This window comes from Phaseolus vulgaris, chromosome 5 (genome assembly GCF_051622355.1).
Source record: "Phaseolus vulgaris cultivar YP4 chromosome 5, ASM5162235v1, whole genome shotgun sequence".
Classification (NCBI taxonomy): domain Eukaryota; kingdom Viridiplantae; phylum Streptophyta; class Magnoliopsida; order Fabales; family Fabaceae; genus Phaseolus; species Phaseolus vulgaris.
The window spans coordinates 13,887,595-13,906,393 of NC_143502.1; the positions used below are offsets into that span (position 1 = coordinate 13,887,595).

Genomic DNA, 18,799 nt, shown 5'->3' on the forward strand with positions numbered 1-18,799 from the left:
AATGAAAATATTATCTATTTTTTTTATCTTGGCCAAAAATATGACCAGAGCTTAAGTTCAAAATAAAGCCCGATCATCCTATAAACTGAATTTCCGAGCTTAGGGGGCTTTTGTACTACCTAGTACCAAAAAATAATAATATAATATCATCTGCCTTGTAAAGTAGGATAAAACCATTTGCAAATCCAAATAACTTGGATTTCATGAAAATGATTTCTATTGTAACATACTAATCAACCCAATATTTGATAACCACCTAATTGGATATTAACCTAGGCCAAAAATCCTATAAACATAGCTTTATTCTCCAGTGAATATTCACTTAATCTCATTCATTTATTTATTACTATTATTTAACTTATGTTAGGAAGCACATGCCATCATAAACCAAAAAAGTAAACAAACATGGGGGACTAGACCAAACCCATGTAAAGAAAAAAGGAAAAGAAAAAAAAAAACTACCAAAAGTAGTCTAAGCAATTACATTGGGACCTTAGACAAAACAAAAAACAAAATAAAGAGAAGAAGACAAAGAAATGAACCTTCTCTAAAGCGTTGTACCCATAAAATTAGCAAAAAGAAACAAATGAATTAATGATTACCGTTTGCATTCAATAATGGTGATAAAATCCTGTGATATTCATGCATGTCACTACCATTACTTTGTTTAGGTTGTCCAGTTTTAAAGGTCTTCTTATTGGCTTTCACTATAGCTTTAGAAGGACGTCTTGATCTCTTAGAGGTTTGAACTTGTTCACCATCTTCACTTAATGATTCCTCCTTATCCATCTTTGTAGCCAAGAACTTAGAGACCAAATTGGTTTCTTCTAGAAAATACTAAAAAGGTAGATTCAACTTTATTCGTTGCCAAGATGGTTGGACATGACTCTAAAGCCTCTTGATCATCACCTAAAAGAGATTAAAAATAAAATTGCAAGGCCAAATCCTGAGAAACAAATTTAGAAATAACCCATTTGGCAACAACAAACTAAAAACTTGTTGCATTAGTTGCAGACTTAAGTTCAGAGAATGCTTATAAAAGATCATATTTTTTAGAGGCAAGGATCCCTTTTTTTGTAGTAAATCATATGATTCATAGATACTCTCCTAAGATGACATATTAGCAAAAATATCATTCTGAGATCATGAACCAACCCTTCTACAATCAGGTGTCACAACATAAACATTATCAACAACAGAAAATTCTTCAACAAATTTCTTAAACTTTTAACCAACTAGAGATCTAACCTCCTCTTGCCCAACAACAACTTCAACAAAAGTATCATGATCAATAAGAGCTCTCTCAACTCCCACCACCCCTGTACTCTGAACAAGAACATCATATATTTGTGACTCTACCGCAAAATTCTCTTTCTCTGTGACACTACTATTGGAGATAGATGAAGTTTCTTTACAACATGTAAAAGAGTGCGTTTGATGTAGAAAATCGCCTTGAAGCTTATTGTTATGTAATTCATGATCTATATTAGGTTAGAGGTTGTTTAAATATGCCTTTTGCAAGGACAATCAACACACTGGAGGATGGTATTTTTATAAATCAAGCCAAATATTGAAAGGACCTGCTGAGAAAGTTTGAGATGGACCACTGCAAGGCAATCAACACACCAATTTCTACAAGCTATCAACTTGACCAAGACCTTTTTGGAAAACCCTGTTGATCAAACCAGATATAGAGGTTTAATAGGTTCTTTGTTGTACTTAACAACTAGTAGACCTGATATCATGTTTGTTGTATGTATGTGTGCTAGGTTCCAATATTTTCCAAAGGAATCACACCTCAATGTTGCTAAAAGGATTCTGAAATACTTACAAGGAACCAAAGAAGTTGGCCTATGATATCCATGTAATGTATCTTTAAACTTAATTGGTTTTCCAAATTCTGATTTTGCCTATGACCCAAGAACTTACCCACTTCCACCCCGAACCCGCACTTCTCGGGGTTCAGCTTCAACCTATACTTAGCTATTGTTGCAAATAGCTCTTCTAGGTCAGCCACATGTTGATCCCTCTCCTGCAAGGTCACCACCATATCGTCCACGTAGGCCTGCACATTCTGACCTATCATGGGTACAAGGACCCTATCCATCAACCTCTGGTAGGTGGCGCCTGCATTCTTCAACCTAAAGAGCATCACCGTGTAACAATAACAAGACATCTCGGTCATGAACGTTGTCTTGCACTCGTCTCTAGGTGCATCTTAATCTGGTTGTACCCGGAGAAAGAGTCTAAGAAACTGAGCATCCTACAGCCCGAGGAACTGTCCACCAAGGCGTCGATGCTTGGCAAGGGGTACGAGTCCTTCGGGCATTCCTTGTTGAGGTCGGTGAAGTCCACACACATTCTCCACTTCCCGTTGGCCTTCTTCACCAAGACCACGTTGGCCAACCACTCAGGGTATTGGATCTTCCTTATGTGGTCGGCGCTCAACAATTTCTTCGTTTCTTCCTTTATGACCTGTCGCCTCTCTTCATTGAACATCCTTCTTCTCTGGCGAACGGGCTTGACCTTGGGGTCCATGGTGAGGCGGTGACACAGGAAATCTGGGTCTATGCCTGGCATGTCCGAGGCGGACCATGCGAAGGCGTCCAGATGCCATGCTATCACCCCAACAACTTGGTCCTGCTCCGCTCTGCCCAGTGACTTACCAAGCTTGAACATTTTGCCCCCAATCTGCCTCTCCACGACATCCCCTACGGGCTCGAGTCGCCTCTCCCGGGCGCTCTCTGCACTGGAGATCTCTATACGAGCGTCCCCGTCTCTGCTGGGCGGGCGCTCTGTAACCATGAACACCCCCCTCTTGGTCTTGAGGCTATTTTCATAACACCTCTTAGCCTCTTGCTAGTCCGACTTGATGGTTATCACCTTCCCGCTCAAGTCCGACAACTTCATCTTCATGTGGCGTGTTGAGCCTACTGCCCTCAACCTATTCAGAGCTGGTTTCCCCAATAGAATATTATAGGCTGAGGGTGCATTAACCACTAAGTACCTTATTCTCTCTGTGCAGGAGGCGACACCATCTATAAAGGTGGTCCTCAGCTCCAAATGCCCCCGCACCTCCACTTGGTCTCCCGCGAAGCCATACAAGCACCCAGCGTAAGGCCTCAGCTGGTCGGGAGACAACTGCAGCATGTTAAAGGTAGACCAAAACATCACATCCACTGAGCTGCCTTGGTCCACTGGCACTTGGTGTACCTTCCTCCCTATGGTTATCACAGAAATCACCACAGGGTCATTGTCATGGGGAATGACGTCTCGAAGATCGGCCTTTGTGAAAGTAAGGTCGACGTCGAGAATGTCATCTGCCACTTGCGCCTCTATTGACATTACTGATTGTGCATACTTCTTGCGTTGAGAAGCAGTGCACCCTCCACCTGAGAAGTCCCCCGAGATGGTGTGGATCTTGTTGTGAACGGGCATCTCACGTCCTTGGTCCTCACCCGATGCTGCTGAGGTCTTAGCTCTCTGTGGCTCCACCAGGTAGTCGTTTAGGAACCCGCTCTTCACTAGCTCGTCCAACTGGTGTCCCAACGCCAAGCAATTGCATATGGGATGGCCAAACGCTTGGTGAAACTCGCACCAAGCCTCCTTGTGGGGTCCCAGCTTCTTGTCAGTTTTGGGCGGCATGTTCCAACTCATGCACCCAATCTCTAGGACCATCCGCCCTGGGAGTGCCCTAGCTGTTCACGTGCCATGCATGTAGATCACCCCTGGAACGTGACCCTTACGAGTCGTCTCTTTCCCAGTGGCTCTTTGTTTGTGTCACATCTACCGCGTCATCCACACCCCATGCTCCCCCATGATCTAGGCCTCTCCCTTACTGATAACTGGAATGTGGCTTGGAAATCACCTTTTTCGGCCCATCTTTGCTATTTAAGTAGCCGAGGTCCGAGGCCTCCTCGCCCTTCACCTCGATGCCGCCCACACGTCGGCTACTTGCACTTACGTATTTTGCGAGATACTGGCCTGTCCCCCTTGTGCACCCAGCCTCTGGGGCCCCACCATAACTGTGGTCAACGTCGAGGTCTGAGGATTGTCCGGTACACTTTACAGTATTCAAATGTAGACAGAAAATATAAGAATGAATGGAACAAATTACACCTGATACATGAAGGAGAAGTGCTTTTTGTGTTAAATGAGCTGAGAAAATTACGTTTTACACATAGTTTCAAAAGCTTTCAGTAATTGTTTTGAGATCTTTCCTTTGTTTTTGAAAAGGTCTCTAAAAAACTTCAAGTTTCCTTATGCTAATGCTTCTTGGTGAAGAGTTTTTCAAATTCTGTTACAGTTCAGCATCAAGGGTGATCTGTTTCTGGGTTCTTGCATTCCCAACTCAGGTGTTTAGGGTTTAGGGTTTCTAATAGGGTTTAAGGTTTAGGGTGATTTGTTTCTGGGTTCTTGCATTCTGATTAAGTTTCTAAAGATTTGTGATTGGACTTCTTGTTTTGTTTGAATCTTTGTCAATCTCTTTTTCTGCAACTATTGCAGATAAATCTGCTTATGACCAGGTTGTTGTAAAGTTGAAAATTAAACACATTGATTCTAAAACCAATCTGTTTAAATTCCTGGAAGTGTCAGTGTAACAAGAAAAATTAAATATGTTTTACTTCGAATCAATTTGTTCTTTTTGTCAAGTTTTTTGAAAACAGTTTTATTTGAAGAGATTTTTTATAAGTTCAATTCACCCCCTTTTGAACTTAGACATTTATAAACCCAACAACTACTACTTCCTTGAAGGGGCATCATTGATTTTTTTGGTTTGGATAGTCACATGTTTATACTGAACAACATGAGGCTTGGAAAAACCATTAGGCGATTTGGTTTTGTTATTGTGGTTATCATTTAGAAATATCATGCCCTATCATTTTGCATGAAGAGAAAAATGGGACAACTTCTCAAATTCAATAGCTGCAATAAAAGAAAAATCAGGTCTTTCCACAAAAATTTGATTAGACAAGAGATATATAGTATATCAATGTTAACCCTAAACACTCTAGCAAAAAGACCTCTAGCTTTGTTCATGGTGAAGTCATCAAAAGAAAGAGAAGTATAATCTCTCTCTTAATAGAGAAAGTTGTTTTAATTTACCAATATTTTAGAAAAAAATCATGAATCATAACAAGATTTAATAGATCTGTTTGTTTATTTAAATCTTTTTATACTTATCTAAGTTTTAACTTAACTTAAACGCAAGTGAATTTTCAATTTATACTTTAGACAACCTTTAAACTTAAGTCATCTAAAAAATAAATTATCTACCTATACAATCCAAGCTTGGCTTCGGTAATAACAAATTTTAATAAATAAATAAAAAGTGTGCATTGAAATGTTAGTATTATCATTATCAGATAACGTCAATGTTTATTAAGCTGAAATATCAACCGATTAAGACGTGTCATGTGGCGTGTGTTGAATAAATGATGACCTATTATTAATTATTTCTTTAATTTTGAACCAATTGATATAAATTAATTGTAATTTAATCAAAAGTTTGGAGTTAGAATACTCGAAAACTAAACTTTGCAGTGTATGGTGGTAGTAATAGATAGACACCTATGAACAATAAGAGATGATTATTAATTTAGTAGAATTAATTAATATTAATATTTTTATTTTCTGTGAGCAGAAGACCAACACGTGTCTGTTTACAGAGCTAGTTTCCAGAGACTGAGGCATTTGTATTGTATTGTTGTTTCTCTTTCCATGTACCATAGCAATAGAAGTGACGGTGGTGACATAAGAAAACAAGAGAAAGCAGAAAGAGGATGGGAAGAGTCTTTGTGATGGAGCTTGAGGGAAGGTCTTATAGATGCAAGTTTTGTAGAACTCACTTGGCCCTTGCAGATGATCTCATTTCAAGGGTACTTTACCTAACCTTATGCTTGCTTTTATGTTATTCTGCCTACGTTTTTGAATCTGTTTCTCAATTAAGAACGCTACCCTTTAGGGCATATTCTATTTTCAGACAACAAATTAATCGTTTTATGGACATTTTCATATGTTGGAATATGAACACTACTTGCCTCATTGAACTGTAACCATAGGTTGTACCATGATTGAAGCTGGATCAGAGTATCTGAATTGAGTTAGGTTATTGTTAATATGAGAATTTTGTGTTGGTAAGTTTTGTTAGTTAAATTATATATGGTTTATGCAATTTTGAAATCAGTCATTGCAGCAATGGATTTTGGGTTGTAGGATGTTTATTGGAATTTTTTCTGTTCTGTACTTGCCTTATTGTTGTGTTTCTTACTCTATCTGCCTGCAAAGTTTGTACTTCTTCTGAACTCAGGTTTTCTGGGGCTTTACCATATTTTGGATCTTAGCCTTAGGTACCCTCTTAGCTATTATATTTCTCCCATGTAATTGTAAGCATTCCCGTTTTGCATCCCCAATTACATCCACAGAAGAATTAAAAAAATGTCAAACTTATACTGGCTCATCTGATATATGAAAAAAGGCCTATAAATTGCCTTTCGATTGAGTGGGTATGGCATAGTTGCTCAACTACAGTTCAATCCTTGGGCTTTTCAATCCAATTCAGCAATAATTGGGGATCAAAATTATCTACTGGGAAAATAATTGGAGTGTGATGACACATATGTAGTTCTTCCATCAAGCTGTACGTTGTAAAAGACTCAAGGGGGCCTAATCTGTCTGAATTATGAGTTCAGAAATTAGTTATCAAAGGAATAGGCACTAGAGGTTCATGTACCTAGTTTTAGTGTGAACTCACAATATGCCCTTGTAAATTTTGACTGCTTTCTTTGTGCTTTTGTTACCTTGTCCATCTTATTCTATAGGGGTGTCTTTCCATGATATTCATGACTTCATGTTTCATTCGATTAAATATATAGCTCACATATATTTTGTGACGTGGGAAAAGATAAAAAGCTAAATGTATTACTTCTAAAGTCATGCATGATGCCTGTAGAACTGTTTTTGCCAACATAATGCTCTAAGTCTTCAACTGCTTTGCTGGGTTCTTAAATTACTTGTCATATTAATCTTCTATCACCTGTCTTTCAGTCGTTTCATTGCCGGAGGGGAAAAGCATACCTATTCAATAACGTGTGAGTATATCTAAGCTTTTCTTGTATAATCCATTGGTGGTGACTAAGAAATTAAAGTTAATGATAGTGCTGTATCCAGTTTGATAACTGATAAAATGATATATGCCTGATGCTTATTATTTTTTTGTATTCATATTGCTAGATGAAAATTGCCTGCAACATATTCTAATTCTGCTGCATGTTCTGCAAAAGTCAAACCTCTATTGAAATTGCATTATGTAATTTACCAAGAGCATTGTTCTTAGTGTTTTATTTATTTACCTGAAGAAATCCTCAACCTTTTTTGCCATATTAACTGAATTAATTGTAATGCATCCACATCTTTGAAAATCATTTAACATTGAGGCTTTTTGATAGAAACTAAAAGTCACGATAGTAGTCAAGCAGAACTCTAGAAGAAATGGAGCTCAGCAGCTTTCAGTACAGAAAATTTCTCTTAAAAACTAGAAATCAGCAATAAAAACAATGCTGAAATCAGTCAGAGAGGAATGGAGAAAAATGACAAGAAAGTAAAAAAAGAATAGATATTCTGGACTAACGCATATTCTCTGATTTCTCTCATCATCATTCTTATGATTCTCCAATTCTCTTCCCTCTGTCCTGTCGCCAGCTTTCTAGTCTGTTAGGCATCTATCTCTTCCATGGGATATCTCCACTCTACTTTTCTCTCCTTTTATGTATGTAGGTCAATAGCCCTCACATTTCAACTTATTGCACTGCATTAGTTACAATCTTAAAAGAGGAGTGCTAGTACTAGGAGCTACACACTCTAACACACTTTCTACTGCTCCTGGGTTAAAACTTATTTAAAACTATACATTGATGGACAGTTCATTAAATAGGACGTCAAAGTGAAACACTAAAAACGTATGGATTTCTAATTAATTTAAACCAATAGAAGAGAATGTTACAAAAGAGCTTATTCTTAATGAAATAAATGGTTAGAAAGGAGGGTTGAATACAACTTGAAAAACGCTTTGAAAAACTTTTAACAGCATGATATCCTATTAGACACTAATTGGGTTTTGTCTAATAATTTTGAAATACGTTCAAATATATTTTCACAAATGTTGATAAGACAAACAAGGACTTGTACATAAGTAATAGAAAAGAAACCCTTTGTTTTATACTTATTCACCCCAACTTGGGCTATGTCTAGTTCTTCTTTGCCAACGGTAAAAGGCTCCACTAATCAATAAAGATTTCAAGTGTTCCCTATTACTCTTGACTTACAACAAATATACAAAGTCACTTCTGACTATCCCTTTATCTTCCCTTGAGATAAAAGGCGAGTAGACTATGCCACTCTTGGCAATACAATGAAAGTTGCTTAAAGTGTTAACAAGGAAACACTAAAAGAGAGGATACAAAATCTAAGCACTGCTTGCACTAGAGAATAGCTTCACAAAAGTGAAGTATTTACAAGTATAGCCCTCTCTCTAAGTCATTAGCAAACGATCTTTAAACTTAGCACTAGAAGCTGGTGAATCTCTATATAATCAATTTCACATAGATTGTGTATAGAATATTAATTGTTTTTACATGGTTATTCTTATACTTAAAGATGTGTTAAAAAGGACCGTTGTAGCTTGTGCGTTTTTCTTGTCCTTTATGTCAGTGTTTTACAGAACATGATTGACTTTTTGCTGATAGCTTTTGTTGTTATTCTCAACATGCCTAGCGCAGGACACCTTTATCTCACTCTCCTTTGTATTTCAGACAATACCAAATTGAGCATACATACTTAAAATCCGTTGTGTCAAAATCATCTTCAAGATGTGACTCAACTTGTAATGACTTATAGATGTTCTTCGCATTTGCGAACGCGTCTTGTAATTTCACATGTTAGCTTTGTCTACTCGTGTCTTGTACAAAGCTTTGTTTATTCTTTGCAACATGTTTGTTCTTTTCGGATTTTATGTAGACATCTTCTAACGCTTCATGCTTGTCTTCATGTGTTGCTTCTCTTGACTTTGTTTACTAGTCCTTGTCTATTCCTTCTCTTGACTTTGTCTAGGTTTCAAGTGCATCTTGTGCTTCATGTAGATTTCGTCTACTCTTCGCAAACGTCTGACACTTCTTTGTAGACGGTGTTCAGTTTGCTCTTCTCTTAAACACTTTGTCTTAGCTTCCTATGCATGTGTTTAGTGCTTTGTAAGACTTAGTCTAGTCTGTAGTCTTAAAGACTTATATCACCTGTGATCAAGTTTTTCAAACTCGAGAGTCTACGTAGACTCGTGAGAGTTCCATAAATTTGACTCGCAGACTCATAAGAGTGTACCTTAAATAAAAAAATACTTTAATAATATAATTATTTAAAGTAATTAATTGCACAACACTAAAATAACTACATTTAGTAGTAAATGCCACAAAGTACCCCTAATATTATTACACATATGCAGTCCAACTAAAAAAAAACTATAGCCCAACTAAAAAATAGCCCATATGCACGTGATGCAATTCTTCTTGAGTGTTAGATGGAATTGATGGAAGGCAACAAAAAACTTGTAGGTTTGTGGAGGAAGCACCGAATGGCTATAGAGGTTTAGAGGTTTGGGCGTGAGTTTACAAGGTTCAAGGGCCAAGGAAGAGGCTAGGCCAACTTCCTTGAGTTTCTAAGAATGCAAGAAGCATCATAGAGAGACTTGGATAGAATGTGCTGAAAACTTCAGAAATACAATTTCATATATCAATTCTAAATTTACAAGAGAGGAGTCTCTTATTTAGAGCCTAAGGAAACTCCTAAAATGACTATTAGAGTTCTAAAATACTCTCCATTCATAGCATGCCATGTGGCAATCCTATGTACAAGAAACTCTCCATTCATAAGTTGTCATGTGTCATTGAATGATTAGAGAGTCATGTAGAAGGCACCTAGCTTGCTTCTTTAAGGAGCTTGAAGAGTTATTTCCCATGCAAAGGAAAATGGTGCCCTAAGCATATGTCTTGTTTGGAGAGAATTATATTCCTATTCTAAAGTTGGCTAAAAAATACAAAGCCAGAAAATACTATTCTACTATTTACAAAATTTATACAAGACTAAGGCAAATATTATCTTCTGTATTCTTCCAAGTTGATCCTTTGCTCTTAGTTGAAAAGAATGGTGGCTTTAGTATGGATGGTCCTCCATCAACTTGTTTCACACTAAATGAAAATCTAGACACAAAAAACATAGTATTATTTGTTGTCATCAAAATCATGGGTATCTATTGCAAAACTCCCAGACTTATACTTGCATCTAATCATAGGAAAATGCATCAATCTCTTAACAATTAACATTTCAAAATTATAAATTCCAACACTATAACACATACAAATCGGGATGCTAATTAATTTTTCACTATCTTTTAGATTTTATTTTGCATTGAATTTGGCATTACAGAATAAGTGTTAAATTTATGTTTTGAAAGAATTCTACTGGGGAATATGATTAGCAACAAAAAAAAAATTTAATAGTAAAAACATGTTTTAAGGCATTGATACCCTTCCAATTCTTTACGTGAGTTCAAAAATGTTAGGATTCCAAGTGTGAGTTTGTCCCACATTGAGTAGGAATGAGACTGAAAAACAATATATGAGAAAGAAGACTCACATACCCGTAGCCTTAAAATTTTGGGTTGGAAGTGGTGTCTTGACTTTCTTATATGAAATGCTCATGGCTCATTGGTGCCGAATCACCCCAGCATTTTCCCACAGAAAAAATCTAACAAACTGGTGCAGTGAACGTGGATCGAACATGTGAGTGGTTGAATCTTGTACTGTTAGGCTTCTTGTATCGAAAGTCTTCCTGACACAGGGTTTCAGGTAAGCGTATCCTGTTGTGATAGAAACGGCTGTAAAAATGGGTAACTGTTGTTGTTGCTTCTGCGGAAGTACCAATGTGGAAGAAACTCGTACTTAAAGGGGGTGATTCTTAGGATTCCAAGTGTGAGTTTGTCCCACATTGAGTAGGAATGAGTGTGAAGAGTAGTATATAAGTAAAAGACCCACATACCCATTGCCTTAAGGTTTTGTGTTGGAAGTGGTGTCTTGACTTTCTTATATGAAATTTTCATGACTCATTAGTGTTAAATCACCCTAGTGTTTTCCCACATAAAAAAATTAACAAACTGGTGTGGTGAATGTGGATTGAATACGTGAGTGGTTGAATCTTGTATTGTTAGGATTCCTTGTATCCTTCCTCACAAGGGATTTAGGTAAGCGTGTCCCATTGTGATAATAACGGCGGTAAAAGTGGGTAACCACAGTTGCTTGTGCGGAAATACCAATGTGGGAGAAACTCGCACTTGAAGAGGTGATTGTTAGGATTCCAAGTGTGAGTTTGTCCCACATTGAGTAGGAATGAGTTCAAAGAGAAATATATAAGAAAGAAGACCCACATACCATTGTCTTAAGGTTTTGGGTTGAAAGTGGTGTCTTGAGTTTCTTATATGAAAGGCTCATGGCTCATTGGTGTCAAGGCATTTTCCCATAGAAAACCCTAACGAAAACCTATATAGTTTAGTTGCTTCATAAAATTGACCCATTGAAGTAACTTTCATGATGGTTTGAATTCTAGCAATATGCTTTGATTGGAAAACTATTTCTTGCTTAATTAGGAGATAATTATTTCGTAATTAAGTGCAGATTTCATTTTCTATTTATTATGACATATTTTATATCTTTTAGTGATTTGATTTGATTTGTATAGTTTTAATTACCTATTATTTCTTTCCTTAATTAGGTTGTAAATAGTCTATAAATTCAAACTATAATCACAATTGTAAACACATTTCAGAAATACAATCCATTTATTTCTTTCAGTTGAAATAAATACATGGAATGTATTTCTGATATGTTTTACAAATGTGATTACAGTCTCAATTTATAGACTATTTACAACCTAATTAAGGAAAGAAATAATAGGTAACGAAAGCAATAAATAATTAGTGATTAAAGTTGTACAAATCAAATCACTAACAAATTTATCCTAATAAATAGAGAATGAAATTTGAACTTAATTACAGAATAATTCTCTTGATTATGCAACACTCCCCCTCAAGTTGGTGAATGTATATCTATCATTCACCAACTTGCAAGTAAGATCTATGAATTGCTTTGTGGGAAGTCCCTTAGTAAACATATCTGCCAATTGGAGTTTTGAAGGGATGTACTCAGTGGCTATAAGACTATTATTCAACTTCTCCTTAGTGAAATGTCGGTCTATCTCTACGTGCTTTGTTCGGTCATGTTGAACTGGATTATGTGCAATACTGATGGTGGACTTATTATCACACACCAAACCCATAGGAGCTTCATATTTTATTTTGAGATCGAGTATGATCTTCATCCATAATAGTTAGTTCACAAACCCCTTGAGCCATTGCTCTAAATTCTACTTTTGCACTTGATCTTGTAACTACATTTTGTTTCTTACTCCTCCATGTCACCAGATTTCCTCCCAGGAACATGCAATAGCTTATGGTGGATCTCCTATCAACAATTGGTCTTGCATAGTCAGCATCAGTATATATTTTCATGGATAAGTTTATCCCTCTACTGAATAACAATCCTTTCCCTGAAGAGGCTTTTAAGTATTGAATAATTCTATTTACTGCTTGCAAGTGTCTTTCTCTTGGGTCATGCATGAATTGGCTAACCACACTAATTGCATAAGCTATGTCTGACCTAGTGTGTGATAGATAAATGAGTTTCCCCACAAGTCTTTGATATTGTGTCTTCTCCACCTTTGGATTTTCCTCATCATTCTCAATCCTATGATTTTGCTCTATTGGCACTTCAGTGGTCTTGCAACCCAACTTACCAGTCTCTTTGAGAAGATTATTAAAGTAAAAGAAAGAGTATGGTAAATCCCTTGTGTATATTGAACACATAGGGTTATGTTTATATAGGAAAAGAAACATATGGGTTAAGCCCATTACATAAATATGAAATATCTAACAATATCTATAATATCTCATAATATCTAATTATATCTAATAATATCTAATAATATCTAACACTCTCCCTCAAGCTGGTGCATATAGATCATTTGTACCCAGCTTGTTACAAATATAACCAATCCTAGGCCCTCGTAAGGGTTTAGTAAAAATATCTGCTAATTGATTATTTGAATTAACAAACTGAATTTTGATATCTCTCGATATAATCTTTTCTCCAATGAAATGACAATTAATCTCAATATGTTTGGTCCTTTCATGAAAAACTGGATTTGAGCTAATATGAAGAGCAATCTGATTATCGAGTTGAACGAAATAGATGGAATGTATTTCTGATTTGTTTTATAAATGTGATTACATTATCTATTTATAGACTGTTTTACAACCTAATTTAGGAAAGAAATAATAGGTAATGAAAGCTAGAAATAATGGGTGTTTAAAGTTGTACAAACCAAATCAAATCAAATCACTAACAAATTTGTCCTAATAAATATAGAATGGAATCTGCATAATAATAATAATAAATCAACAACTTTAAAACCAAGAGGGCATTGCATGTAAATAGTTTCATCCAATACACCATTTAAAAAAAACATTATTTACGTCTAGGTGTAACCGGTTTGATAACGGAGAAGTTTCATGAAAACCAACAAGACAACCTTTATACTTGTTTAGAGAGCCATCAATATTTTCCTTGACTCTGAAAATTCACTTACAACAATAGCTTGTCTTGTAGAAGGAAGAGAAATCAAAGTCCACGTGTTATTGTTAATTAACGCATCATATTCTCATAACAGTGTACCAGTTATGATCTTTTGGAACCATTTTAACATTTTTAGGCTCAGAATGTGCTATAAGAACAATAGGGTGTATCATCTTTTGCAGTTAACTATATTTAGACCTAGTTTGCATGGATGAGTATTGATAGGAAGACCAAGGTTGAGTAGTGAGAGCTTCATAATTAATATGAGAAGCAAATTGAGTGGAAGAAATGTTCTCAAAATGAGAAACACTAAGGTTAAATTTAGTGCCATAAAAGGAAATAGTAAAATCAATATTATTATTGGAAGAAACAAGAGGAATGAAACTAAAAACAGAGGAAAACTAAAGTTGATGTTACTAATGTCCTTGATGGAAAATAACTTAGTTTAGGGAAACCTGTGTTAATTAAAGATAAAATCTTTGGAGATGAACATTTATACCCTTTATGAGATGGAAAATGGCTAAGAAAAATGCTCACATGAGATCGGAAATCAAATTTGTATTTGTTGTAAGATCTAAGACAAGGAAAACAAGCACAACCAAAAGTCTTTAAGGATAGAAAATCAAGAGAAACCTTAAAGAGAATATAATAAGGTATTTGGAACTAAAGAGAGGTTGTACGAAGTCTATAAATAAGGTCGATAGAAATAGTGAAGGCATGATGAACCCATATCTTTAGAGGAAGAGAAATATGACCAAGTAAAATAAGGCCAATCTCAACATGTTTGTGTTTCCTTTTAACAACTCTATTATGATGATGAGTATTAGGATAAATTGGGTTGAGTTCCTATGTCTGCATCAAAGTTGTAGATATCTTTATCAAAGTTGTCCCGCATCCTCACAAACCGTTCCTACCCAACCAATTGATGCTTATGGATCAATTAAATAAATTTGAGTGGATATTAGTCATGGATCAGGTCATGGACCCCTTATTATTGTTTCCCTTTATTTGATGAATAGAATCTTCCTGATAGTTACGTATTTCAGTTTTTAGCTTATACAAATCAGGAATTATATTTAATTGTCATTTAGAACTGTAATCGAGTATTTGCTATTTATAGAAGAGAATACAATAGAAGAAGGCAAACAGCCAAAAATTATTTGACAGAGAAGACGCACAATTTGGCACTGTTTTGCCTTGATCTTATTTGACATGTTATTTTCCTACAAACAACATTAAATATCTAACCGTCTCTCTTTGATAGTTGTGGTTTTAGATGACACTTATAAATCTATTTGTTGTTTGCATTATAAGTAAATAAAGTTTGGGAATGTTGGTTTGTCATTATTAGTTGAAAATACCACTAGACCTGAGTAATCGATACTGATGATGGGTATGTTTATGTTTGGGGACTATGATCCAGTGTCAACTTCACACTTGGAACACCAGAAGAAAGGATGATGCTTTCAGGATTACATACTGTGGCAGATATCTTTTGCTGTAGCTGTGGTCAAATTATTGGCTGGAAATACGTAATACTCTTCTCTTACCCTCTTTGGTGGATTTCATAATCAGGAATCACTGGTCCAGAATTTTTAATATATAGACATAGCTTCATTACAATACACCATCACTGTAAAATTAATTTTACACTGTTATCCAGTTACAAAGTACTGCTGATATGAGATAGTCATTGTAAAAATCCACAAACTGAACTCATTTTGTTTGTGATTGATTATATATATATATATATATATATATATATATGTATATATGTATATATAATATATATATATATATATGTATATATGTATATATGTATGTATGTATATATATAGTTGTTAGCTTGGCACACGACTTAAATTTAGTATTCTCTTTCAGGAATCTGCACACGAGAAGAGTCAAAAGTATAAAGAAGGGAAGTTTGTTCTTGAAAGGTATGTATATCTTCCCATTGGGTGTTGTAAATTGGTTAAGGGAATTTGGTTGCACTTTTGTTATGGTGTTTATACTAACTTTTCTTATCCTGTCTATGAATACAACAGAGGAAGGATAGTTGATGAAGTTGATTTCTCTACTGAGTTCTACATCGACAGTCGTGGCTGCATGAGTGATGGTGATGAGGCTTAAACATGTGCTGCTGGACTTGTTGGATCAGAAGAAAAAATACACTACTTCTGTATATGATCAACAATAAAGGTGACCCTTGAAAAATGTTCAAAACTAGTGAGGTTTATTTTGTTTTTTATTTACATGTGGTATATATATGAGAACGAGAGTTGTGTTATATGAGAATGAGAGTTGTTAATGGTGTGTAAATTGTGGAGAAAGAAAAAGATGAAACGTGGTAGTCTCTGTGCAAAATACTTGGAAAGAACTTGGCTCTTTACTTGGTGTCACTATGGACCTCTTCAAAGAAATTATATTTTAGTAAAATAATATTTTGAATTTTTCTTTAAGAAGAAAAAGATTGACATGATAATTTGGTTGCAATGATTAAAAGTAACTAATTATAAAAAGAAATAGTTAAGGAGTCAACATCAAAATTCACTATAAGAGATGAAAAGAATCAAACCTAAAAGTACATGAGAATGTGGTGTTAATTTTTTTTAATCTCTTATCTATTTTATGTATATATCAACTCTTACTACCATATTGGCGGGAAGAATGTCATTTCATAAGTTGACACGTGAACATCTTGAAAATTTAAATTAACATTATTAAGAAAATGTCCCTTAATATATTTGTAGAATAAAATCAAGTTGGATGGAATTTGACATATTTGAAATTTAAATCAATTAACTTACATAAAAATTAGGTGGTTCAAATTTTTCAAGAAAATTGATTCAATTTGAACTTAATTATTTTTAAAAAAAACTAGACACTAGTGTGTATATATATGTACAGGTCAGACCTCGGTCATCGACTTGAGAGAAAGACATCGGACATCGGTGGTCTGATTGCCACGTAAGCTGGGCCCCACAAATAGTATAAGTTAACACCCAGATACTAAAAAGACCCAAGTCACGAGAGGATCATGGGGTGTGTATGGTACATTCGGGTACGGCACAAACAAGTGTTTTCTAGAGGCGTTAAGGTCCATTAGGGTTAGGGTTTCCAGGAAAAGACTGCATGCATGTCACGTGAATACTTAGGGCACCCTCATAATAGATGATGTCGCAACATTGGTACATGAGTAGATACCTTCGCGGCTACGTTGTTAGGTCTATGTACTCTAGGAAAGGGAAGTCCAATGCACTAGATTACACTAAGATTGTGTAATAGCGGCGCAAGGACATTCTCGCAGGAATCCTAAGCCCACTAAGAGACGTGGGAGCATCACATAAGTAACCTTAGATACAACCTATAAAAAGAAGGGTAAAAACCCTAGCAAGATACGCCGTTTCTAAGACTGAAACTGCTTTACACACACTATTGTTTCTTTAGCCCTTACTGACTTGAGCGTCGGAGTGCAAACGGCCGTAGGGGCGCCCTTTTGTCTTTCAGGTGAAGCGTTATGCAACCTAGGGAAGTTCGACTGAAGGAGGAGACAGGTGGGGCCTGAGGCTGCCGTTCGAGTCAACCGGCAACCAAGTCAACCGGCAAGAACATTTGACATCCACCTAAAACTAGATCTCATTCGCAATCGTGTTGAGAGCCACCAGAAACATGAGGAGCACGAGGCAAGGATCCGTTGCATCCTCAGGAGGGGACAACGTCACCATGCAACAACTCATGGAGACCATACGCACTCTTCAGAAGGCGGTAGTAGTGTCTAGAGTCGACCAGGATCGCTTCCAGGTTGATTTGGCCACATCACAAGCGAACAATGAAGAGTTGCAAATAACCAATGAGGAACTGCGCAAGAATTTGCATAACATAGGAGAACGCACTGTGGATGAGCGAGCCCCGCCGCTACCAGTTAGGGCTCGCCCCATGCCATTCTCTTAGGTGATCATGGACACTGTGATACCCGCCACGTCCATGGGCCCGAAGGCCACCTTCACAGGTGTAGAAGACCTAGAGGCGCATATCACAGTGTTCCACACCAGATGATGCTTTCAGAAGGCTCTAATGTTGTGTACTGTAAGCTATTCATGGACACGCTGGCAGGCGCAGCGTTGGACTGGTTCGTCAGTCTCCCTGACAGACACATCACTTCATTCGATCAATTCTCAACGTTGCTCAGAGAACAGTACATTGTCAACAGGGTTCCCCCTCCAATCTCTTACGATATCTTTAACGTAAGGCAATACCAGAGAGAGTCCTTGAAAGAGTTCTAGAACAGGTTTGAAGTACAAGTGGTGAAACTACACACCAAGGACGAAGCCATGACGGTGCACGCCTTCACCAAAGGAGTGATGCCAAGACCCTTCAGCGCTCGCAAATAAGATGTTGCCCAAAGACATTTTGCGAGATCAGGCGTCGAGCTGTGGCACACATCGTTGTAGAGGACCGAGTCATAGAAAAATACGGTAGTGTTTTCCCTATCCGACCTCGGGGAACAGGTCGTCCTTAGCCCATGAGGGTATATGAGGCTGCGACAGAGAAGAAGACCCCAGGAGCATAGCCGTCGTACGAAGCAAGGAAGCCCCAAATCAGGACACGCACGAGAGAGAACACCCCACCCAGACACAATTTTTGGGTGGACCTTAAGCATTTGGTGCGAGTTCCACCAAGCCATTGGCCATAACCTACGCAGCTGTCCGGCATTGGGATTCCAGTTGGATGAACTGGTAAGAGGCGGTTTTTTGAAAGACTACTTACAAGAGCCGCAGGGACCCTGACGACAGCGGCCCCAACAGGAGATCAGGGGCACGAGGTGCCCATCCATGGAGAAATCAACACCATTGTGGGAGGATTCTCTGGAAGAGGGTGTACCGCTTCCCAGCGTAAAAAGTACATCAAATGAGTGATGACAGTGGAAGGGCAGAGATCAGACCAGACGCCCGAGCCCGACCTCGTCTTCACCAAAACTGACTTGCAGGATGTGGTCCCACATGACAATGATCCCGTGGTGATCTCAGTGGTGACAACAGGAAGAAAGGTGCATCGCGTCCTAGTAG

General features: G+C 37.0%; 2 protein-coding genes across 2 annotated transcripts; one reads left to right on the top strand and one right to left on the bottom strand.

Annotated features, from left to right (window-relative positions):
- Positions 1-2,859: 2,859 nt before the first annotated feature.
- Positions 2,860-3,645, bottom strand: LOC137833989 (uncharacterized). Its single transcript, XM_068642057.2, has one exon. The coding sequence runs from the start codon at positions 3,643-3,645 to the stop codon at positions 2,860-2,862; it is 786 nt and encodes a 261-aa protein (XP_068498158.2).
- A 1,866-nt stretch (positions 3,646-5,511) lies between these two features.
- Positions 5,512-16,132, top strand: LOC137835197 (protein yippee-like At5g53940). The gene is made up of 5 exons (XM_068643585.2): positions 5,512-5,879; positions 7,048-7,091; positions 15,157-15,265; positions 15,615-15,670; positions 15,779-16,132. Exons 1-5 carry the CDS (start codon positions 5,784-5,786, stop codon positions 15,861-15,863), a joined length of 390 nt encoding a protein of 129 aa, XP_068499686.1. The 5' UTR covers positions 5,512-5,783; the 3' UTR covers positions 15,864-16,132.
- Positions 16,133-18,799: the final 2,667 nt, after the last annotated feature.